This window comes from Phocoena sinus, chromosome 11, assembly GCF_008692025.1.
Source record: "Phocoena sinus isolate mPhoSin1 chromosome 11, mPhoSin1.pri, whole genome shotgun sequence".
NCBI lineage: Eukaryota > Metazoa > Chordata > Mammalia > Artiodactyla > Phocoenidae > Phocoena > Phocoena sinus.
Genome location: NC_045773.1, coordinates 17,931,185 through 17,957,091, shown reverse-complemented (window position 1 = coordinate 17,957,091; position 25,907 = coordinate 17,931,185). Strand labels below are relative to the sequence as shown.

General features: G+C 43.5%; 2 protein-coding genes and 1 non-coding gene across 3 annotated transcripts in view; all 3 read right to left on the bottom strand.

The window, feature by feature from the left end:
- Nucleotides 1-584: 584 nt before the first annotated feature.
- On the bottom strand, nucleotides 585-1,100 carry LOC116761797 (60S ribosomal protein L12-like). Its single transcript, XM_032648044.1, has one exon. The coding sequence runs from the start codon at nucleotides 1,083-1,085 to the stop codon at nucleotides 585-587; it is 501 nt and encodes a 166-aa protein (XP_032503935.1). The 5' UTR covers nucleotides 1,086-1,100.
- A 5,562-nt stretch (nucleotides 1,101-6,662) lies between these two features.
- Nucleotides 6,663-25,907, bottom strand: part of SHQ1 (SHQ1, H/ACA ribonucleoprotein assembly factor) — a 90,121-nt gene continuing 70,876 nt past the window's right edge. The window contains 2 exon segments of the mRNA XM_032650157.1: nucleotides 6,663-7,405; nucleotides 7,407-7,910. Coding sequence (XP_032506048.1) covers nucleotides 7,366-7,405; nucleotides 7,407-7,910 — 544 coding nt within the window. The 3' untranslated portion in view covers nucleotides 6,663-7,365.
- On the bottom strand, nucleotides 9,453-9,559 carry LOC116762995. Its single transcript, XR_004352412.1, has one exon. It is a non-coding gene; the product is annotated as a U6 spliceosomal RNA (small nuclear RNA).

The window sequence follows — 25,907 nt, the reverse complement described above, 5'->3', positions numbered from 1 at the left end:
GCTTTGGTCACAAAGTCAGCAGCTGGGTTAAGCCTCTCCTGAAATCTACGCTATTACCGGACTTTCATCATGAACTAATAAACCCTCTTTACAGTTTGAAGCAGCTGTCTCAGGTTTCCTGTTACTTTAAGAAAGACCTCTGATTTGACCAGCAATAATTGGGAAACGGATGCTCTCTGATCTCAAAGAGTAAGCACAGGCATACAGTCAAGCCTAATGGAACTGGAATTGGTGAGAGGGTGGTGTAGGGATCCAGGGCTGCTCTTGGGTCCTCTTAACAGCTTCAGGTGTCTGCATCCTTCTCCATCCAGCCACTCTCTTTTCTATGACCAGCTGGTGTCTTCAACCCTCTCTGCTGTTATCTTTTCTCCACTGCATAGATCCTCCTAAATTCATATTTCTTTGCCCTCCTCTCTGAGTTTGCAAGACCAACTCTAGATCCCGTTCAGTGCATCTCTCACCCTCAACATCTGCTGCCAAGGGCCTGATGCCCTCTGCACTTCCCAGTGCAGATTTCTGAGAGCATGAATTTTTTTTTTTTTTTGTCAAATAACACTTTATTAAATTATTTTTCTTTGCAGTTCTTAACCAGCTGGGCATTCCACCACACAGCAGCTGTTGATTTCATCTATGATGTCATGAGAGTGACGGTCATCAACACTGCGGCCCACAGACTGGGCAGTCCCCAGGATCTTTTTAATGGTTCCAGAGAATTCCCTAGCTAAAAACCGATGCAGCATCTGTCGGGCAATGCTGACAATCTCATCAAAAGTGATTTTTCCACTGTGCTTAATGTTTTTCTGCTTCTTTCTGTCTCTTGGTGGTTCCTTGATGGCTTTGATGATCAGGGCAGAAGCAGAAGGTACCACCTCAGTCTGGGCCTGTCTGTTCTGAATGGTCAGTTTCACTGCAATCCTCAGAGCCTTCCAATCACCAGTTGCCTTGGTGATGTCATCACCAGTGTTTTTTGGAGACACACCCAGGGGGCCGATCTTGGGGGCCAGGGCAGATGTCGCACTGACTTCCCTACCAGTGCACCTCAGGCACACGACTTTGACCTCGTTGGGGTGGAACTTAGGTGGCATGGTAGAGGTGGCTGGTGTCAGATGAACCCGGATTTGGGAGGACCGAAGAAAGTCGCACCTTGACCTCCTCTGAGCCGAAAGCCGAAATGGCACAGGAACCTCATTATTCCACTTTTTGCCTGTTTAGACATCCCCAGAGACTCTGATTCCATTGTCTTCAGAGAAGACTGGGTATCAGTATTTCTCTAAAGTTTCTCAGATGATCCAAGGGTGTTGCGAAAACCGAGAATCCCTGGTTTTAATAAAGCATTCCGGACTAGCAGATCCCACCCTGGGTCAAGTTCAAGCCCGATCCAGTCGGCTAAGAACGGAGCTACCTGGTCTCAACACACCCAGAGCTGCCCCCATCGGCGGGTCTATGCCTACAGAAGGATTGACGGGGAGACAGGCCCTGCGTGGCATGCTTAGGACAAGACAAGCCTAGCACAGAGCTTGGTACCATGCAGTGGCTCCACAGTGACGGATGTTCTGAAAATCCTGTCCCTTCTCTAAGTCGAGGGTATTCTTTCTATAAAATACACCAGGCTGCAGTAATGCGACTGAGGAAACGTTGCCAAGGAAGTACCTGGAGGATCTAGGTGCCCATGCTTGGCTAACACACTACACAGCAGGAAAACTGATTAATACAATTTACATGTGAGAGTAATCGCTTCTGTTTCAGTGAAACTACATCAGTGCAGCTAGGAAAAGCCTCATTTTGGGAGGTTATTCAATGACTTATGAAAATAGTCGTGACCTCTTGTTAAGAGAAAAAAATGGATTTACAATTTATGTAGTGCATGATTCTAATTTTTTTAAAATGTGGGTATGTATAGATCTGTATAGAAATACACAGAAAAAAGACTGGAACTACAGATGCCAAGCAGTTAACTGCGATTCTCAGGTGAGAGGGTTTTTCTTGTAGGGGGGTGTGTTGGATTTAGAGGACTATTACTCTGAAAGGTCATTTTACATTTTTGATGCCAACACGTTTGTGTGGAAGCACGGTTTCAGTAGAATATGGCCTGTGTACATCCATGAACAAAATTAACCACTGGCAGCCTTGTACTCCTCCCTGCCCCCCACCCTCGTTTTCTTGTTTCTAATTTTAATTTTACAGAAGTCTGAATACAGAACTCTGGAACCCACTGCCCTAGGGGACAGCCTGGTAGGAATCTCTCTTCCCTGCTCCAATCCCTTCGGCTTTCCTTGGATTCCAGGCTCTTCCAGCAGGACCTGGCTCTGATTCAGTGGGAGTTCAGAGGAGGGAAATTATTTCCAGCCAGGGAGAATGAAGGGCGACCTCCTGGAGGAGGTGGCATTTGCATGGGCCAATCTGGGCAAACTCACAGGGAGAAGAGAAAGCAGTACACGAGCAAACAGGTGGAGGTGGGAAAACACAGCATGTACAGAAACAAAGACAGTAAATATGGAACTCTGTGCTGTAGGTGAGGCTCCACGGGAGTCCCTGGGTTGCAGCAGGGCTCCTGTTTTCCGGGGGGTCTCTGGGCTGGTGGTGAAACTGCTGGAGCCTCAGGCTACATGGGACTATAGACAGGGCTCTCCAGTCGCTCAGCTACTCCTTCCCCTGAATGCTCACTCCAGCAGGAGGTGGGGAATGTCCCCCTGGAAAGAGCTTAAGAGACGATGGCCTACCACTTGGAATACCTAAAATACCAGAGGCAGAGCCTTCAGCATGTGGTCCCAGCCAGGACCGAGGCTCGCGTGGCCAAATCGCTGCTTCCAGCATTTTCTGGGGGGAAGGGAAAGCGGATCCACGTAGCAAGATTCTTCTGGGAGGTACATCCTTTCTGTTTGTTTTTTTTCTCCAAGTGCTAAGGCATCTGCTCCCACATTCATCCTTTTCCTCCAGCTTATCTTTTCATGACTTTGGAGAGCAGTCTTCCTTATCTAGAAAACAAATAGCCTCTGCAGAGAGTTCTAAACAGCCGAGGCATTTATCTGTTTGACATGTGTTTCCCTGTTTGTTTTCTCCAGCCTTGAGACAAGAGTTGTGTCAACTGTGGATGGCTGAGCCCCAGTCACTGGAGAGGCATGAATCAATTTCCAGCTGCATTTATCACTTGCTGCCTTAAATCAAGTCTAATCAATGCTTCCTTCATTTGGTATGGATTGAAACTATACATAACGCACTTAGAAAATGGGCGGGAAAGGGAGCAGCCGATCACGAACAAAAACTCCATCGGGGATTTAGATGGAATGATGTTAAGGAAAGATTTGCAATCTCTGATTTGCTTTCATGGAGACGCCTGACCAAACAGTCACAGAGATTTGTGTTGATGAAGCTTTAACTTCAATCTACCGGACATGCAATGATATTACATGAAAGATCATTTTATACAAGAGGAAGAGGATGTCTACATCTTCCAAGATTTTATAATTAATATATTCTGAAGCGTTGGTATATTTTTAATACAGCGGCAACTCTAAAGCTGCCTAGAGTTTCCTTCCTATATTGTCTTTCATTCCTTTCCATTTCTTTTAGATGTATCTTTTGTCACCATTGACTATACGGGTCAACTTCTAGTTACAAGATAGAAAATAACAATCTCCTTATAACAAAATAGATACCCAGGAGTTCCCTTTGATTTAGAAGAATTTTATAAAGTCTTATGGCTGAGAAAACTTGATCCTTTCTCTCATATGCCCAATTCTTGGTAACAGAATTTGATCCATGCAACCCAAATGGATTTTTCACTAGCAGGTGTGAAAACCACCCCCCAGCTGTTCAACCAATTTAGAATGTGGTAGGGAGTAGCCCTGTGTCATTTGTAAATTAATCCCGTGCCAGTGAAAGATGGTATCGGTGTAGTCCCTGGCACCTAAAACCGATCATGTCCACGGCGAGGGCCCCGTGTCATTCTTCAAGGATAATGGGAGGAGAGACAGAACACAGAAAACAGGTCAATGATAATGCCCGCCCAGAAGATGAGGCAGTGCTGTGATTCACTGATGTAATTAATATTTCTGTCTAATCTGCTGAACTGTGTAGACTTTTACCACGAGCACGCCTCAGAAGCGATTGACAGGGCTCTCATTTTCCAAGGGCTGGCTCCCCCAGAAACCTGTTGTCAGGTAGCTGAAAAGAGCCCTGTGCGGCACTGGGGAGCGTGACAGTAATAATAAACTCTTATGCTGGTTTAATACTTTCCAGTTGATAAAGTGTTTTGAACATGCAGTCTCATCATTCTGTAAGATAAGCAAAAAAAGTCGTTGTATTCCCATTTCCAAGAGGAAGGGAGAGGCTCAGAGGTTGGCGTACCTCCGAACTATGGCTCTGGGACTCAATGCCTTGTCTCCTCAGCCCCGAGGCCCTGGTTCTTGCCACTGAGCTGCAGCTAGGCAGCTGCTGAGGTCTCCTCTCTGTGCTTTCCCTAACTTTTTATTTTTTCTTCCATCACCCAGGGTTCTTGGGAAATGCATATGGTTATAGGAAATCCCTCGAGTTGCCTGGCAAGTCATCTAGTTAAAAAAAATATTCAAGGCAGCACCCTTGGATGTGTTTTGGGTTACAGACATGGTATAGTGTTCTTAACTCATCTTAAACAAAGACAGGGTAATGCGATATTACAAAGCTTTAACCCTCTGAGAACAAAGAAAGGGTAAAAGTAACACGGCAGACACGGAATCTAAAATTAAGGCGTTCACTCACATTGTTTTTAAAACTCATGAGAGTCGTTCAGTGAGTTCCTCTGCTTTGAGGATGTCCGGGAAGGATCATGTTTGCCCATCCTTTGAGGAAGAGAGCAACAGATTTTTCTACCCAAGACAATTCTCACCAAAGTAGATCCTGTTTAGATTCCTAAGTAAGGACAGAAGGTGATGGAAGGAGAAATTTCCATGGCTTTAAACTTTTAGACAAGAGTGGATTTGCTCAACTTGACGTCAGTAGAAGTAAATGAGGGGAATAACAGATAATGCATTTTCAAACTGGCCTCAGGTCATGTGCTACTGAGGAGAAATGCATTTTCAATGGTCACAGGGATTCTGAAGGTCTCTGGGGAGCCTGAGAAAAGTCCTGAACACATTCTAAAAAAGCTGTTATGGTGTTCAGGAGTTAACATGTGTGTCAAATAGCACAGTCATTCCAACTATCCTGTTAATATAAACTGGAATTTACAGTGGAAATACAAATACTTGCAACCTATACAGACCCAGAGTAAAAGGGATCATACCCTTTCCTGAAATAAAAACGCTACTGAGATTAATACATATCAGATTTCATTTCATTTCCTCCCTAAAGCAAATTGGTTTATTTCATTTGTTCATTCATTCAGCAAATATTTATGGAGCTCTGAGAATATGGGCACTGATGATTCAGTGGTCACAAGACACGACACAGACATCACTCCCTAGGAGCTTACACTCAAGTAGGAAAATTCACATTTAAATTATTAATGGAGGCTTACGTTTCCAATCAAGATGGAGTAATATGGACCAGATGAATTTTCCCTCATGACATAACCAAACAAGAAAAACAGAAATAATACATGAAACCGTGGTTTTCAAGACACTGGACATCAGGCAATGAAAGACAGTGATCCCAAGGGATGGAAAACAAACCCCAGGAGCAGTACGAGGGCCTCGCCTACTGCCCTGGAAGAATGTCTAGGCTGCGCAGGGAGGGGCGACCCAGGCAGAACCCAATGGACTCCGGAGTTCAGGAGACAGAGCTGGGGGCTTGGGGAGTCGAAGGCAGCCCGAGTCTGCAAGACAGAGTACGGGAGAGGGGAGAGCTGCAGAGAACCCCAGATACCTGGAGAGGGTCGAGGACTCAGAGGAGAGCCTATAAATGAGGCCAGGCAAGAACCACATGAAAGGATTTGAGGGACCAGTGCTCAGCACTCACACAGGTGTCTATTTCCATCAGCCGGACTGGAACACTCATAATCCCTGGAGCATGGGAAAATCGTTCCTTAGGACGGGGAAACAGTGTGTCCTAGACAGCACTGTTCCAGACCTGCCTAACAAATTACAAAAGCAAGACCCACAAGGATCAAACTATTTCCAAGTAACTTAACTGCATCCCAAAACAAAGCTAAAGAATATCTATAAGAACACATATCCAGTACCCAACGAGGTAGAATTCACAATGTTTATCCAATCAAAGATTATCAGGCATGCAAGGATGACTCCTCTGGGGATTTGTATCTAGAATCTATAAAGAACCCTCCAAACTCAAAAATAAGAAAAGCAACCCAACTTAAAAAAATTGACAAGAGATCTAAACAGACACTTCACCAAAGATATGTGGATGACAAATACACATGTGAAAAGACGCTCAACATAAGAAGTCTTAAAAACGCAAAATAAAAGGAGATACCACTTCACACCTATTAAAATGGTAAAAATGTTAAAAATGGACCACACCAAGTGATGACAAGAATGAGAGAGAAGCGGAGCTCTCACAGGCTGCTGGTGGGCGTGTTAAATGGTACAGCCACTTTGGAAAACAGTTTGGTGGTTTCTTCAACTGTTAAACATACACCTACCATACGGCTCTGTCATTCCACTCCTAGATATTTACCTAAGAGAAATAAGAGCATATGTCCACACAAAGACTTGCACACAAATGTTCATAACAGCTTTATTTGGAACAGCTGAAAGCTGGAAACAACCCAAATGTCCATTTAATGAACTAGTACTCAGATATGGAAAAAAAAAACACCTCCAAACCTCGATACACGCTACATCAATGTATCTCAAAATAATTATACTGAATGAAATAAGCCTGACAAAGAAGAGTACATGTCATACGATTCAATTTATATTAAATTCTAGGAAATGCAACCTAACGTACAGTGACGGAGCAGACGGAGGCTTGCCTGGGGAATGGGGGTGGGTGGCATGCAGAGGCGCGGGTGGGAGAAGGGTGACGAAGGGGCAGGAGGGTAAGTACAGCATCTCAACTGCAGTACTGGTTTTATTCGGTGTATGTATCTGTCACCACTTATCACACTATCTGCTTAAGATGTCTGCGGCTTACCGTATGTCCTGCGTATCTCTGTAAAGCTATTCAAAGTACTTTAGGGCTCTACCTTCTAGAGATTCTGGCAGAACTATTATTCTCATCTCCAAGTATTAATTACACTTTGCTTTAAGAGAAACTTTAGAACTTTATTTTTAAAGGTGCAACAAGAAAACCGACTGGTGTCAACGTTAGCTCACTGACGATGTTGTATACACTAAGGAAAAGTACAAAGTGAATACGAAGAATTCTCATTCGGTCAACAAAACCAAATCTGACGTAATTCTCAATAACGAATGGGACCACTCGGAGTCAAATCTTGGGTGTCTGCCGGCTGTCTCTCTTCAGCACGCTGTCCAGCAGCAGAGCCCTTGGGCTCAGAAATCTGAACCGAAGTCTCCAGTTGTTCTCCAAGCTCCTGGATTAGAGGCTCAGATGCCCCAGGAGCCCGGGGAGAGGCGAGCGGCTGTCCCTGACCATCATCAGACCCTGGGAGGACCACGCTTCTGCACATCCCACCATGGTCAGGAAGCAGGGCCGTGCCGCTTTCCTCAACAAAGGGACCGAGCAAGGAAGGCCCTGCCTCACGTTCACCACCTCTGGGCTCCTCGTGTTCCGAGTCTGAGTCCTCCGTCTCAGACGATGTGCTGCTCTCTGATTCCTCCGAATCGCTTGTCTCAGAGCTGGAGGAAGGCGTCTGCTGCCCGGAAATGCAACGGGCTCCTGCTTTCGATGCAGCTTCTTCCTCCTGGACCAAGAATGCCGCTGCTTCCAGTTCCTGCAGTTCCAACCCCAGCTGGGCCTTGGTCGGGGATGCTTTCTTTAAGGCTTCCGCAAGAGCTGCCAACTTTCTGGACCTTGAAGACCATTTTAAGAAGAAATGTTAGGACTATTCATTAACTGGTCTGGGGATAACAGGGTCCACAGCTTAAAGAGATAACAAAATAAAGTTGGATCCATACTTCATATGGCACACAGGATGAATCCCCAAACAGATCAATGATACGAATGGAAAAAAGGAACCAAGTATTACAAGGACACGCAGGAGATTTCCCTCATGAGCCTAGAATGAGGAAGGCCTTTCTAACTAGGATGCAAAATCCAGAAGCCACAAAAGAAAGGCAAAGATTGATAAATTCAACTAATAAAAATCAACAAGTTCTGTAGGGCAAAAGGAAAAAAAAATTATAAGAAAAGTCAAAAGGCTAATGGAAAATTGAGAAAAATATTTGCAATTCATATCACAAAACAAGGCCTAGTTCCCCTAACAGAGTTCTTAAAAATGCAAATGATAATCCATCAGGAAAATGGGCAAAAGACACAAGCAGACAATTCCCATACAAAGGAATACAAATGGCTCTTAAATATGTGAAAAGATGTTCAACAACTTCAGTCAAATAAGAGAAATACAAATTAAAGTCGTGCTGAGATATATTTTTCATTTATCAGATTGGCAAAAATCCAAACGTTTGGTAACACTGCCAGCAAGGCTGTGGAGGAAAGGCGCTTTCATACACTGCTGGTGAGAGAGTTAACAGCTCCAGTCCCGATGAAGGAGAACCTGGCAATACCTTTCAAAACTGAAAACGTAACATACCCTTGACCCAAGCAAACCCGCATCTGGAAATTAAACACGTAAGCTACACGACACAGACCCAAGGTACTATTTACTGTGGCACTGTTTCTAATACTCCAAAGTAAGAAACACCCAAATGTCCATCAACGTGGCATACGGCTATGGCATATCCCCACGAAGGAAAAGTCTACAGCTATGTAAACAGATGAGGCTCTCCAGGGGCTAACCCAGATATGTTGTGTAACAACAAAAGGCCTGCCATATGTGTATGCTGCCTTCTATGTTAAACACACACAACAAAGGAAAGACATAAAAACGTATTTTATTTGCTTGTACACTTATCCATGAACTCTGGAGAGCTACAGAAAACACTAATATTTATGTGGAGGGGGCACTGCAGGAGCTGGAAAGATGGAAGATGATGGTGAGAGGGAGACTTGTCACCGCATACTGGGTCTTATTTTTAAAATTTTCATAGAGTATAGTTGATTTACAATGCTGTGTTTAGTTTCTGCTGTACAGCACAGTGAATCAGTTATACATATACATATATCCACTCTTTTTTAGATTCTTTTCCCATATAGGTCGTTAGAGAGTATTGAGTAGAGTTCCCTGTGCTATACAGCAGGTCCTTATTAGTTATCTATTTTATATATGGTAGTGTGTATATGTCAATCCCAATCTCCCAATTTATCCCTTCCCCTGCTTCCCCCTTGTTAACCATAACTTTGTTTTCTACATCTGTGACTCTATTTCTGTTTTGTAAATAACTTCATTTGTACCCTTTTTTTAGATTCCACATATAAGCAATATCACACAATATAAAAATATGGAACACTTCACAAATCTACATGTCATCCTTGCACAGGGGCCATGCTAATCTTCTCTGTATTGTTCCAATTTAAGTATCTGTGCTGCTGAACCAAACACTATCGTTCATTTTTAAACCTATGTGAATGGAATACCTATTCAAATTTTTTAACTAAAAATGAAAAAAAAACAGCAGTCAGAGAGCGACATGGAGTGCTTTTCATTTTTAGCAGAAAACCATCTCATGCTATTTCAGAGGATATTTTTGCTACATTTATAACATGACATTATACTGAACAGATAAACTTTTTCATTAACCTGGATTCATTTTAGTAGTTCTGTTTCTGAAGCAACGTGTAAAGCATACTGCAGTTCTCCAAAAACGATATCTTTGCTGTTCCATAGAGGAAAATCTGGTGTGACAAGTGGAAAAAAGTGGCACTGAGTGACATGTCTTCTGGGTTTCCCTAGCTCCAAAGATTAAGTGAGTGCCTTGAGACAAACTGGATGCGGTGAGTTCACAGGATGAATTCATTTGTCAAAGCCAAGTCCATCCCATAAAACTGGGGAAATGAGGCTTCATTTCAATAGGGCTTAAGTGATAGATGGGGACTTGGGGACTTTCATCTAAGTGCCTGGATGTACCGGAGACCCCTTTGATTCAAAATACTTAACGTTAACCATGAGCTTCCGCGCCCCGCCCCCGGCCCTCCACAAGTGTAACCAGGACCCGAAGCTTCCACTGCAGTCAGTGTCCAAGGGAGGGTAGGACAAGGCCAATGGCCGTCATGGATGCACAACTTTCTCTTAAATGAGGAAAACCCCATGTATCGGTGCTGGGATTGCCAGAGCTTAGAAAAGGAAAGACGGTCCGGGATAGAGAGGAAAACTGGGATGAGATCTACTAGAGGTGGTGAATGATTCCCAAAGGGCTATAACTCTGAGTGAACCCTGGTGGGTTTGAGACATCTTTAAAAACACAGTTATGAAATAAGATGATTGCAGTATAATCTACATCCATGTCCAAGACAGCTGTAGGTGATGCCCACCGTATATTTTGAAACCTTGGCTACCAGTGGCCACGGATCTGGTGAGAGCCAGTTGGACCAGTTTAAACCCTCCTTACTGCAAGGCCCTGCCAGCCTCAGGACTAGTTCACTGCCATCTTTCTCACTGAAAAAGGTCCTCTCTGGGTAATGACACACAGCTTTAAGAGATAAAGAGCCATGAACTTGGGCAAGGAGACAATGCCTCACATTAAATTATCATATGCAAAATAAAAATCTGAAATAAAAGCCTTCACACTTCAGTAAGCACACACCTCACATGTTTAAGAGCCACGATAAACACTTTCAACAATACATGAAGGACGGCGCTCCACAAATGTCTCATTGCGCTGGCTCCTAACGACAAGCCTATGAATCAGCTTCATTTTTATCCCCACGTGACACGTGGTGAAACAGAAGCTTGGAGAGGTTAAGAGACCAGCTGAAGTTCACCCCGCTGATGAGGGGCAGTTAGGACGGGAAGCCCAGGCCTCTGAGCTCCCGCACTCTCTCTTCCCCGCTACAGGGGCTCCCAGGAATTCTCAGGCTCGGAAAAGCTTCTCTTCTTAAGCCCACATTCTTGATTCCTTCCCAATGTGATACCACTCAACACCTCAAAGGAGCAAGTTCTGACTTGCCTAAGGCCCAGAATTCTCCAGAGAAACTAGGACTGGTCCCTTTAGCTCAGCAATCTTAAATGGAGTATACATTTAAGCTTTACCTACAGAGGTTGTAGAATCCCAGGGGAAAAAATGTGAATTATTTTTGTGGCTATTCATGAATACAGTAGATATATCTACTCAAGTTAAAACTATGTGTATCTTTGTTATTGTCTACTATAATATTACATCTGTCACTTATAAGAGCATGAATTTGGAATTTCAAAGCTCCCTACCTGTCATCTTGGCTCTTTTCAGAAAGCATCCCTCACAATGCTGGGACTAAAAAGTGTCAACTCTAACAGGCAGGAAAGTGGCAAGGATGAGGCCCAGGACCCAAACAGAAACTCGTGCCTCTTACCAGCCGAGATGACTTTTTATGCTTCAGAGAAAAGTTTGTTTCTCACTTTTAGCACTGTATTATGTTTAAGATGACCCATTTATATAATGTGTGTAAAAAATGGATTATATGTTTCTTTTTTTTATTCCTTGCCACCCTGATTCATCTCTCTCTCTTTTTTTTTAAATAAATTTATTTTATTTTTGGCTGCGTTGGGTCTTTGCTGCTGTGCACGGGCTTTCTCTAGTTGCGGTGAGTGGGGTCTACTCTCTGCTGTGGTGCGCGGGCTTCTCATTGCGGTGGCTTCTCTTGTTGCGGAGCATGGGCTCTAGGCACGCGGGCTTCAGTAGTTGTGGCGCATGGGCTTAGTTGCTCTGCAGCATGTGGGATCTTCCCAGACCAGGGCTCGAATCCGTATCCCCTGCATTGGCAGGCGGATTCTTAACCACTGCACCACCAGGGAAGTCCCTCTATTTCTTATTATCCCACTTTTACTACCTCAAGCTGTCTAGTTTCCCAAGTCGATATTAAACTTCATATAGAAACTTTACAGAAGAAGCATTTTGACCTCTCAAAGAATGCTGGGATAAAAAACTAATTAAAATGTTCAAAATATCATTGGTGTAGAATATGACCCAACAGCCTGAGGAATGAAAGTTGGGTTTGTTTCTATTCAATCATTTTACACAGATAACTTAGCAGTCACTGTTCACAGAAAAGGAAATTATTCCTTTGGAGAAAAAAATTAAGCCATGAAAGAGTAGCCTCTTTGTTCTTTCAAGCACTGGCACAATTGGAGTTGGTTCTAACTCTGCCACTCCTTGTAAATTCTAGAATCTAACTCTGTAATGGCCTTTCCATTTCAGAAAACACCTCATTTAACACAGTTAGTGGTTTTTCACTGTCACACTCAAAACAGACCAGGCTAGGTCGTGTCAAAAAGCCTTGTCAAGTGACATTATTAGTTAACTAGAATGCTTACAAAAACCAGGTACATGTGGATATACTCAATGAACACATACGCTGAGTTACTAGTTGTACTTATAGTATATATTTTATATCTAAGTGAAGAACTCCTACCTGTTAAGATGTATTAATTACAGAGTGAAGAGATTCAGCATTTAAAAGACACATGATAGATCGTACTAATGTCGTATTTTAATAGAATTATACTCAACACAGGTTTTTCTTAGAAAATTTTTGGAAATGTAATCCTGCCATGTAGCTTTAAAAAAACCCAAAACCCTGCCATTCTGTTTATAGATGTGAAATAAAATCCTATCTGGAGGAATTTTTTTTTTAATTAAAGACTGCCTTCTGACAAGTTACAGTAAATCCAACTGCCATGAAAGAGTAACAGTAACAGCTGAGGGTATATGCCTTTACTGTGGCTAAGCTGATATAAAATTTCCTCAATTATTTTATATTTGGCAACTGAATTTAGGGGGAAAAAAATAAAGGGAACCTTAGCCTTATGAAACAGCCAAAACAAAGTGCAAAAGGAGCCCTGAAATGCAGGAAAAAGAAAACTAGGTATAAATAGAAAGCATACATCCTGTTTCTTGCTGTAGAGTTTTGTCTCAAACTATCAATCAACTTTTCACCACTTCCTGCAATAGCAAGCCTACTATAAATCTTGTAGTAACTGACTAGGTTTCATTTCCTCTGCCAAACCCTGCTAACCTGCCAGGCATGACATACTGACACTAGAGCCAGCAACTGATAACGTGGGACATGACTCCAGCGAGGCCACTCCAGACACATTTCATACTGGATGACGATGGAATACGCTGACTTGGCCTTCTAATTTCAAAGCACAGACACACACACAAACACACACTCGGGTTCTTTCTGGGAACGAACAGTATATCAACTTTCTTTTTAAAAGGCAATGATGATAATGACGTCTAACCATAATTCTTCTCTACTGAAAAGAACCAGTTCCAAACTTCAAACTCCTCTGCCCCAAATACATTTATGCAACCTGATCTAAATAAAAGGTAATGCATTAGCTTTAGGTAGAAGTTGCTAGTGAAACTCTGCTCTGAAAAGTGCCATGAAAGACAAACAGCAATTGATGCACAGAGGAATACAGCCTGTCCTTACTCTCTAAGAGTAAAAACATTTCCATCTCAGCCATCAACACAAACAACGGATCTCTCTGAACAAGAAATTACCGATTCTGTACGTCATCTGACATACAGAAAATACTACAAGATAAGAGTCATTCATGGAAGCAACCTAAGTGTCCATCGACAGATGAATGGATAAAGAAGATGTGGCACATATATACAATGGACTATTACTCAGCCATAAAAAGTAACAAAATTGAGTTATTTGTAGTGAGGTGGATGGACCTAGAGTCTGTCATACAGAGTGAAGTAAGTCAGAAAGAAAATACCGTATGCTAACACATATATACGGAATCTAAAAAAAAAAAAAAGATTCTGAACCTACGGGCAGGACAGGAATAAAGACGCAGACGTAGAGAATGGACTTGAGGACACGGGGAAGCTGGGACGAAGTGTGAGAGTAGCATGGACATATAGGACATATATACACTACCAAATATAAAATAGACAGCTAGTGGGAAGCAGCTGCATAGCACAGGGAGATCAGCTCGGTGCTTTGTGACCACCTAGAGGGGTGGGATAGGGAGGGTGGGAGGGAGAGGCAAGAGGGAGGGGACATGGGGATATATATATATATATAAAACTGATTCACTTTGTTATAAAACAGAAACTAACACACCATTGTAAAGCAATTATACTCCAATAAAAATGTTAAAAAAAAAGAGTCATTTATGCCATATGGAGTTTGGGCCAATGAAATAATTTTTCATCCTATTTTCAACTTGACTTAATACCATTCTTTGGGGCTGGATTATGAAAAACAACACCTAGTCCATTAGACCATTAGAATAATTTTCCAAAAACTCCCTGTATTAGTTTCCAGTGACTGTCATAACAAACTACCACAAACTGGGTGGCTTCAAACAGCAGAAATTTATCCTCTTACAGCTCTAGAGGCTAGAAGTCCAAAATCAAGGTATCAGGAGGGCTGCTTCCTTCTGAGGGCTCAGAAGGGAGAATCTCTTCCATGCCTATCTCTTAGCTTCAGGTGTTGCCAGGAATCCATGGCTTATAGAGACATCACTCTTAAACTCTGCTTCTGTCACCACCTGCCATTCTCTCTGTGTGTCTGTCTGTCTTCCCTCTGGATGTGTCTCTGTGTCTCTTCTCCTCATAAGAATACCAGTCATATTGGATTAAGGGTCCATCCTACACCAATATGACCCCATCTTAACAATAATTTATATCTACGACAACCCTATTTCCAGATGAAGTCACATTCTAGGGTTCTGAGAAGGATATGAACTGGGGGGGCACTATCCAACCCAGTACAGCCTGTCTTCTAGCCACCCCAATTCATGGCTGTCCCACATGCAATATACATTCACCCGTCTCAACATCCCCAAGGTCTCAATCCATTCCAACATCAATTCTAGGTCCAAAATCTCATCTAAACCTCATCTCAATCAGGTTTAGGTGAGTCTCTGGGTATGCTCCATCCTGGGGTAAATTCCTCTCTGTCCACAGACCTGTGAAACTAAAAAACAAGTTATCTGTTGCAAAATATAATGGTTGGACAGGTGTAGAAAAGACATCCTCATTGCAGAAGGGAGAAAATGGAAAGGATAAAGGAGTTACCATTGCAAAGCAGGTTCACAACACACAGGTCAAATTCCATTAGTTTTTTTTTTTAAAACATCTTTTTTGGAGTATAATTACTTTACATTGTTGTGTTAGTTGCCGCTGTACAACAAAGTGAATCAACTATACATATACACGTATCCCCATATCCCCTCCCTCTTGCATCTCCCTCCCACCCTCCCTATCCCACCCCTCTAGGTGGTCACAAAGCACCGAGCTGATCTCCCTGTGCTATGCAGCTGCTTCCCACTAGCTATCTATTTTACATTTGGTAGTGTATATATGTCCTATATGTCCATGCCACTCCCTCACTTCGTCCCAGCTTCCCCTTCCCCCTCCCCATGTCCTCAAGTCCATTTGCTACGCACAAGAGCAGACTTCTAACCCCGATCCAGGCGCCTGTCAAGACCAGCTGGTCAGCAGCTCAGCACACACACCACACCCTGCTGGGTACAACCACCTCTCGCATGTAGGCTATGGACGTAAAAGTCTGCTCAGGCTTGGACTTTCAAGAACTGCCTTAGGAAGCCTTGGATTTGAAAGCCACACTGGACAACAGTGCTGACAAGCGTTCATCTACAGAAAATCAAAATCGGGGAAGGCCAATTTTCTTAATGGTCGCTTATGTTCTCCCCAAAACTACTTGAGTTCAACTACAGTGAAAAGCATTTGTCTATCGGAACATCCTTAAGTGACAGTCCCTAGCCTATCCAAGGAGAATTTTCAAATAGTCTTAATAAAGGTAACTGATATCAATGACGCATATTTCGTTCCTCTCCTTAATAAAGCCCTGCTACTTAAAGTGGAGTCCCTGGACAGCAGAAGCAGTATCACCTCAGAACCTGTGAGAACTGCAAAACCCCAGGGCCTATCCCAGACCCCTGAATCAGGATCTGCAATTTTAATAAGCTCCCAGGGGACCTGTATGCTCAGTGAAGTCTGAGAAGCACTGCTTCAGACAGCCGTGACCGTGTCGGAGTGATGATTATGACCACCTTACGCTATACAGCTCTCAGCATCGCTGACTCAATCTGACCAAACAGCTGGCAGGATGGGACTGGCACGAGGCTCTCCCCCGCTCCTGGGTCAGCTCTGAAGCTTCAGCTTGCAGCCACTCAGCCACCTGGGCTCCAGGTCAAGGTGCGAGGAGCCCTTCTCTAATGGCCCTTTGGCTCAAGAGTTCTCTCTGTGGCCTTTCTTCTAAGCCCGCTTGATCCTGAGGCTCGTTCTCAGAACCATCTCATCTCCCAGCACCGATTCTACAAAGCTGGGATCAGCTGCTTTCTTGCACAAAATCTTCAACCTCTGCAGAGATCTCTCCCAAGGCCAGGCTCCAGAAGCCTGCTCCTCCCCCACTCCCTCTCCAGCCCGGTTAGACCCCACCCGGGCCTGCCCTAGCCCCGCCCTGCCCTCCTCCGATTGCTTCCTTACCTCCAGTATGGGCCTCTCCCACAAGTAACCTCTACCTCCAGGTCTCACTGAAACAACACGGCAGACGCATTTCTCATTCATTCATTCATTCATTCAATATCTACCGAAAGTACTATGTGACTAAGCACTGAGCAAAACAGATAAGGACCCTCATGCTCACGGAGCTTATACTCTTGTTTAGGAAAAGATAGACAACGAACAGAAACTAAGTAAATACAGTGTGCTAGATGGCATAACTGCTATGGAAAAAACACAGCTGAAAAGTGGCCCAGGAGTGCTAAGGACAGAGGGGATTCAATTTTTTACGTGTTTAGAGAAGACCTCACTGAAAGGTGACATAAGGGACCAAATACATCGAATAGCCTAAAGTGTGAGACCTGGCTTTATTCTTGCTTTTTACTTAGTCCATTTCTTCCTGGCTTGAACCTCCAGCCCACTGAACTTGGTACAATACTCACATCCAACCCCTGCTCCCAGCCTAAAAGCCATGTGGATGTCAATTCCCACGTAGCTGTCTCTAATCTCCAGATCTTGTATCCATGCCTAGAAAACTGCTTCTCCTACCTTCCACTCACCTGAGCCTGATACCCAATCTGTGCTGTCCCACGTTCAAGGAAAATGACAACAGGCTATCTTGTTTCTAAAAAGGAAGACCCAGAGGTTTAGTAAAAGAGGAGAAAACTTCTGGCCAAGCCAGAATTTTATAGTATTTCATACTATAAATATAAGCTAGATAAAATTACTTAAGGGCTCAAGAATGTATCTTTCTACAGCTAAGTTTTCTCTACTAAGAAACTGTGAAAGATGCCATAGGAAGGCCTCATGCTGAGCCACCAGGGAAACAAGGGCAAAGATTACAGCAGATCCACGCCCCTGGTGCGGGTGGAGGATGGGGCATTAAAGGCACAATTAATTCTCCTTTAAGAACTGAGCAAGCCACTCTGTTGAAGTCTACACAAACGCAGGCTGGAGGGAACCTGATAGATAACTGAGCCCAGGGCTGTCTGGCAGAGCTTTGCGTGAAGATGGAAATGCTTTAGATCTGTGCTATCTAACGTGGTAGCCACAAGACACATGTGGTAACTGAGCACTTGAAACGTCCAGCGTGACTGAGGAACTGAATCCTAAATCTTATTTTATTTAAATTAATCTCCACCAAAATAGCCTCACGTGGCTATGTATACAAAATTCGACTAACAAGATCGAATCGAAAGCCCTAATTTCCTGTGACAAAGACGAGGCCTAGACAAAGCTAAGAGTACAGGGCTACCACAGCCCGGAGCACTAATAGTCCACACAGGCACCAGACTGGAGGGTTCTGAACTGCTTTCATATGCGTGAGCCCGTGTGATCCTTTCCTCAGTCACATGGGCTAAGCAGGTATGAATGACTCTCTATACTTCACCAGTGCTCACAGGCCAACATGGGCCTGATGCCAGAGGGTAAATCCGGGGGATGGCCAGGGCTTCTAACACGCAACCTGCTGTGTGCTAGCTCCCACCGAAGCAGTGACACCATCTGGGTACTCACAGGGCTTATTACCTAAGTGAAACAAGAGGCTGGAAGACCACACTAGCCAGGAGAATCACTGAAGAACCTTTCCTATGTTGGGGGATCCAACCCTCGGCAAAACATTTACGCAAATTAAGCCTGAAGAACCTTTCCTATGTTGGGGGATCCAACCCTTGGCAAAACATTTACGCAAATTAAGTCTGAAGAACCTCTCCTACGTTGGGGGATCCAACCCTTGGCAAAACATTTACGCAAGTTAAGCCTGAAGAACCTTTCCTATGTTGGGGGATCCAACCCTTGGCAAAACATTTACGCAAATTAAGCCTAAAGAAGCTTTCCTATGTTGGGGGATCCAACCCTTGGCAAAACATTTACGCAAATTAAGCCTAAAGAACCTTTCCTGTGTTGGGGGATCCAACCCTTGGCAAAACATTTACGCAAATTAAGCCTTCTAGGATACTTGTATCAGGATGGGAACTAAAATTTATTCTCTATTTTAAGGTAGTGACCATGACTCTCAAAAATTAGTTTGTTGGACATCGCTTAAGAATTCTATGTTCACTTTAGTATCAAGACATACAGGCGAAAGCTCTGCTATAATGAGAACTGAAGAGTTGCCAAGATGTCCAATCAGACCCAAATTACTATCCACGAAAATTACTGATTACTAAAAATAAGAATGAAAAAGTGGCTCCAAAATATCGTGTGACTAAATACAGGAATACACAGCACAACTGAAACCCCCAGTTAGAGGGCTGTGAGTACCCAACCTGCTGGCTGAACAGCATTTCGTGTTCCTACGAGAACTGGATGCAAAAGCTTAATTATGGTTAGAGTCAAACGATGTGATCAAAAAGCTTCCCACGTGGGGCGAGAGACGTAAGGGCTTTTCTCCTTTCGCTCCTCGTAGGGGTATCCGGGTAAGCTTTTTCTTGGAGCCACCTCACTCCAAAGGGATGAATCCAGCCCCACCAGGAACACTTGACAAAAAAGCAGGGACGGCTGTCGGCGGGGAGCGCGGGGCTGGGCTTTGATCGCAGCTGCGGCTCCCACCTGTTGAAAAAGGCAGCCATGGCGATGCGGCACTTCCTCCCCTTGCTCACAAACACAAGAAATCGGCAGAGATAAGCTGACACGGAAAACAATACACAAATCGCTGACCCTGCTGCAGGCGGAGAAGAGCTGCCTCTGCTCGGCTTTGATTTTCTGGAGCCAAGCCCGGGGTGGGGGGGGGGGCGGAGAGGCAGGTGGACTTTATTCTTTTCCGGGGCTCCCATGGCAAGGTGACTGCAGACGGAGCCCAGAGGAACACCACGTGCAGAAGAAAGGGAAAGAAAGAAATAAACAGAACAAGAACCCGGGCTAAACTGAGCCGTGGCAGAGAGCTGCCATCCGCAGCCAGGAGGAAAGATCACGTCCCTAGTGAAAAGCAACTAGGGTTTTACAGGATTTGTGAAATCGCACAGAGCGGGGACCTCTGGCTGTGCTCTCGGTCGTGCTGCTGTTCCTGCTGAATGAAGCCAATAAGCATGTGCCTTAGGTCTTCCTGATGTATTTTCCACTCCTGTTGTTTAGTGTGTGTCCGAAGAAGAGAATAAGAGCGTACCTCCCCGGGTCCAGGAATGGGGCTGGAAACAGAGCAAAGCACAACCAGCAGTTTTCTCCTTGACACACACGTAGACCAGTCTCGACTTCATAAGTGGCCTATTTGCTGCTTAAGGGTCATCCACAGTTTGCCTTTTTAAAAACAGGGCTTAAAATGAGCCACCCGGTTGACTGCTGTGCACCTCATCCGTCTGTGTTCGGCTTCGGAAACTGAGCCCACTGTAACGTGGTCACTGCTGCCACCCATGTGCCACATTGATTGAGGGCCCGAGATCTGCAGGGTGTTTCTCTAGCCCGAGCAGCGCAGCAGTGCCCAAGCAAAGCCTGGATCCTGCTCTCATGGAGCCTGCAGTTTGAAAGGAAGAAAGGACAGGGTCCTCTGAGCCAGTCTCAGAGCCCGTATCCAAGAGGCCAAGATCACAAACTCTGCTGCCCTCACCAGTCAGGCAGATGGAGTCGCATGGAAGGGGCGGGGGTCTGTGCAGAATGGGGCACCCTTGTCCCGTACAGGGGAGACAGCTGGCCTCAGCTCTGGCCAGTTGTCAACAAGCGGGGACGTGGGCTCAGCAACTGCCAGAACTTCTCCGTTAGCTCCAGAGCAGCTGTAAATCCAGACTTCGACATAAAATCCGGTTTTTAAGTGCTGACAACCAATTCGAAGTTTTAGAAAACTCACTGAGAACCAATAGTGACCCAAGGGCCACCAGCTTGCAACTCGTACATGCTGCAGACATAACTGCATCTCCCCAATTCTCTAACATATTCTATATACCCCAGCACATTCCCGCTCCACCAGCGCGACCAGTTCACCACTGCTCTCACTCCCAGCACAACTGTTTTAACTTCGCGGATTTGCCTCAAGTTGTGTCCCTGCCTTGCAAACCTCCCTCCTTTCTCTCTGTGCCTGGTCAGACCCCACCCATCTTTAGTTCCCAGGTCAAGCCCCGTACTCCACTCAGCCCTGTAGACCACGCCAAGTTCCCTCTTCTCTTAATCAATACCTTTTATTTTATTTTATTTTATTTATTTTTGGCTGCATTGGATCTTAGTTGCGGCACGCGGGCTCTCTAGTTGTGGTGTGCAGGCTTAGTTGCCCTGTGGCATGTGGAATCTTAGTTCCCTGACTAGGGATCAAACCCAGGTCCCCTGCGCTGGAAGGCGGATTCTCAAACACTGGACCACCAGGGAAGTCCCTGAATCAATATCTTTCTTACGGCTGTATCACCCGCTGTATCACTGGCAATGAGGCGGATTCTCTCCGTAATCCACTAATTCTGCCATTTACATATGTTTTTTCCCCAGCAAGACTAAATGCTCATTAATAGAAACCACACTGGAACTTCGTCAACAGAGACAGAGCATGCAGTGTTAACAGAGAGGGTGGGTTAATGTTCTGGGAGATGACAGGGGAATGACTGACCACAGCAAGGTGGTTAGGAGCTCAGGTTCTGACAAGCAGGCCTGGGTTTCTTCATCTCTTTGAGCCTCCGTTTCCGTACCTGTAACCTGGGGCCATAATAAAATGGGGACATAACCCAAATCATATAAAACCTATGAGATTAAGAGACATGATGAATATAAAGCACTCAACACAATGCCTGGCATGCAGTAAGCTACTATTATTATCATGGACCAATTGCCGGATTCAGCCAATGGCATTGTTAAACAAGCAATGCATCAATGGAGGAACTGTGTTGTTTGCAAGCCATTAATTGACTACTTAGTCTGTGCTAATGTGCTCTAAGCATACTGCGTGTGTCAGCTCATCTAATTTGCCTAATTCTACCAATTTTGTGGATAGCTGAGGCACAGAAAGTTTAAATGACCTGTCCAAGGCCATACAGATCTGAAGCCAGCCAAGTGGCCCACTGGCTCCCATAACCGTTTAACCATGATACTCGATGGCCTCTCTACATTTCTAATGGCAAGGGACAAGTTTTCGACCTCAACCTTTTCAAATCAAAAACAGGATTTGGCTTTGTGGACCATGGCTTAAGATGACAGAATGATCAGGGCTTCATTTGGACCAGACTATATCTCAGAAGTCCCAAGGAGAAGGAGTTTGCTTTTCTGTCAATTTGGCCAAGGGCTGTCTGTTCAATAAAAAGAGAATGATGAAGAAAAGAGAAAAAGGGCCAGGAAGTACCATAAAATTACAACTATCATTATGGAAGGCAAAAACTGTGACACAGATTAATACTAACAGAAAAGGCATTTTGCTGATCACAGAACAAACTGGAGAGGGGCTAAGAACAATGTTTCTAGCCTCCAACATCCACACAGAAGACAGGGAAGAGGCAAATGCATCTTGCTTATCTTTCAGACGGTGAAGAAGGAAAGTGATGAAACTGCAGACCGTGAACTCAAAACCCATGAACTGTGCGCATTAGGAGATGAAGTGGTGTCCCCAGGAGCTGGCATGGGTTCACAAAAATGGATGCCATCCCTTGGACTGGCCTCAGCCTGTGAGCCCTGGGCAAAGATTGTGCCTGGGTTTTAGGAAGGCATATGACAGTCTCCTGTGGCTTCCTTACGGGTGAAATACAGAACATGGGGTGTACGGTTATAAAGCTGACTGGATTCACATTTGACCTTACAGGTAAGATTAATTTCAACCTGAAGGAAGGGACCTAGTGGACGAGTAAAAAGTTTTGACACCAGACTTCTTCATTCAACGTGTATTCACTGTCTTAGGTGAAAACATAAAACATTCATTCTAATTCCTTAAGGGCATAAGCCTTACTAATTCCTCTTCAGTTCCCGGGTCCCTCATCTTGTGCTTCGCATACAGAAGCTGCTCCAAAAATGATTACTTATTGGATTTCAGGAGTCAAGTTCACAAAGAGTGTTACAAAAGTAAAAAGATCAGGAAATAGCTGGGATGATAGATGCTAGTTCCAAAAAGGTTAAAGCAGGTGCATGGGACAAAACCAAATTCAACAGGGTAAAAACCAGGGAACAGATACAAAGTTCTCAATAGCTGACACATGAGAAATTATAATTGTAAATAATTAAGCAACGTCTAAGACAAATTATAATTAATTCAACAACATCTGAGACAAAAATCTTAAGGGTTTTGGTTAATGGTAAACTAGGAATAAGGAGTGTGTTGAGGTTTCCAATATAAGTAGATGAGCTCCCAGACCACATTAATACAGAAATGGTGATAAAAAATGAGAGTGACGGCTCCTTTCTACTTTCTGGCCAAACCTGGAGGATTATATTTAACCTGGAGGATACTTTAAAAGGGTATTGACCCCAAAAAGGAGAGGGGAGGCACTGACAAAGTACAATTTGCCTTTTAAAAAGAGATCATAAAGGGGGACGTCCCTGGTGGTCCAGTGGGTAAGACTCTGCACTCCCAATGCAGGGGGGCCGGGTTCAGTCCCTGGTCGGGGAACTAGATCTCGCAAGCATGCCGCAACTAAGAGCTCGCATGCCGCAACTAAGAGTTCGCATGCCGCAACTAAGGGTTCGCATGCCGCAACTAAGACCCAGTGAAGCCAAAATAAATAATCAATAACTAAGTAAATATTAAACAAAGAGAGAGAGAGAGACCAGGAAGGGCAAAGAAGTAGAAATTCTGGACCTGTAAGAATCATTTAAAGGCAGAAGAGGCTGATGGAGAAGACTCAGAAGGAATGCGATAGCAATCCCCTAGACAGATAAAAACAGGTATTTGAAGAGAGAAAGGAATTATTCCATATGGGTCCGGAATTAAAACTAATGAGAAAAAAAGTAGATTTCAGTCCAATTCAAAGGAGAACTTTCAAACAATCTAAGGTGCTTCAGAGTAGAACCAGTCCCCTCCTCCATCAGTCAGTCTCCAGACATGCCAAGTGCCTCGTGCCAAGGACTAGAAATCACATAGTGTCGACAGTGCACAGGGAACTGACCCACAAAGTAAAGGCTGGCAAAGGAGGAGATTTTGCCAGACATCTCAACTCTACGACTGACTGGATTACAATGATCATCACCAAGACAAGTGATGCCATCATCAGCTTCAAGCCTTACAATGGAGAGATGACTTTGTTGGTGTCATTAGAGAAAGCTTCAGGCAAAATGTAACGTTTCTGGTAGAGAAAATGGAACGTACAAAGGCAACGAAGGGCTGAAGCTCTTGGCAAATTTGGGAAATGCTGAGTGTATCTGGAAGGAGGGAGGGAGGGTGCGCAATCAGCAGGAGTGAGGGAAGAAGTAGGAAAGATGAGGACGAGGACCCAAGGGGTCTTGAACCCGGCTCAGGCATCATTTAGGCTCTTAACCTTGGCAGGGGGAATTGTGGAGAACTGCTGAGCAGGACAGCCATGAGCAAAATGGCATTTCAGGATGACAGGACTGGCATTGTTGTTGGAAGAAAACAAGACAGGGAGTGAGACTCTGGGGGCAAGGAAAAACATAGGGGACACTCTGGCAGGAAATGAGAAAATACAAGCCTGAATTAAAGGAAAGGCAGTGACAGCAAAAAGAGGAATTTAAGTGAAAGAAGTTATATAGGACAAATTAAAAAGACCTGCTGGATTGATCCAGTGTGGAGTGGGGTGTCAGAGACAGACACGCTTGAATCAGGGAACCCAGACAGGACAACGTACCTAACAGTAAGACCAGAAACCCCCAAAACATCTAAACTGGTTCCCAAATTACTGATCCATCACAGCTTTATATCAAATGTTCAGTATACAAAAAAATGTAAGATTTTGTAGTTATCTTTCAATCTGAAACCAGTCATCGAAAGTTTATTGAAACAATGTTCCCAAAAATTAACTCCTCCGAGGACATAAAGAAAATATGCCAGGCAAATATTAACCAAAAGAAAGCTGGGATCTCCATATTAGTATCAGACAAAATAGATTGTAAGGCAAAAAAGCATTATCAGTGATAAAAGAAGACCACTATATAATAAACACTGCAGTTCTCCAGGGAGCTATAACTGGGAGACAAAATATTAGTTACTGTAAACTACTAGCACCAAATAACATGCCTCAAATCATAAAGTAAAAACTGACCACAGGTCGACAAGAAGAAATTGACAAGTTCACTAATACAGTAAGAGACTTTCACACACCTTGCAATCCAAAAATTGATAGATTAAACAAAATAAACAAAAATTAGACAAAATTAACAAAATTAGACAAAATAAATCATTAAGGATATAAAAACGTAAACAGCCCAACTGACAAGCTTCAACAATAGACAGACATACAAATTAGCAGCTAACAATCAGAGCATAAACCTTACTTTCAAGCTTCAAAATTTAAGAAAATGATCATGCTAGGCATAAAATTAATCTCAACAAATTAAATTCTCTGACAGAAGTGCAATGAAGTTAGAAATCAGTAATAAAGACATTACATAAAAACCCCATACACTTGGAGAAACACACTTCTAAACATTTCCTGAGTAAAATCAGAAAATTTTGGAATAGAATAATAATGAAAATTCAGTATATTTCACAACCTTGAAGATGCATACAAAGCAGGTATTTGGAGGAAAGTTTATAGACTTAAATGAAGAAAGGTCCAGAGTTAACCAGTTAAGCATCTACATAAGAAGTCAGAAAAAACAGCATAACAGATTTCCCAAAACAGAACGAATAAAATGACATAAATAAAAGCAAAGAGTAATGAAATAGAAGACAAAGAGAGAGGATCAAGAGAGTAAAATATTGGTTCTTTGATAAACTAATCAAATACACTCTCTTGCAAGATTGATCAAAAGAAGAAGAAACAAAAACAAGAAAGCACAAATACACAGGAATGTAAAGTAAGAAAACTATAGATGCTGTAGAGAAGAAAACAGATAAGAGGAAAGAAGAACAACTTTATGTTAGAAAGTTTTGAAAATTTAGATGAAAGGGACAAACTTCTAAAAAAATATAATCTATTAAAACTGACTCAAGGAGAAACAGAGAACTAGAATACTTGTATAGCAATTGGAAAATCTGAATGAATAGTTTAAAAATTTCAGAAAGAAAAAAGTCAAGATGGCTTTTGGGGTGAACTTTACTGAAAATTCACTGATGAGATTGTTTCAGTCTTACATAAGCTATTTCAGAGAACAGAAAAGGCAACAACCCCCAATACACTTTATCAGGCTGGCATAACCTTGATAACAAATGTAGATAAAGATAGTACGAGAATGGAAAATCATAGGCCAAACTCC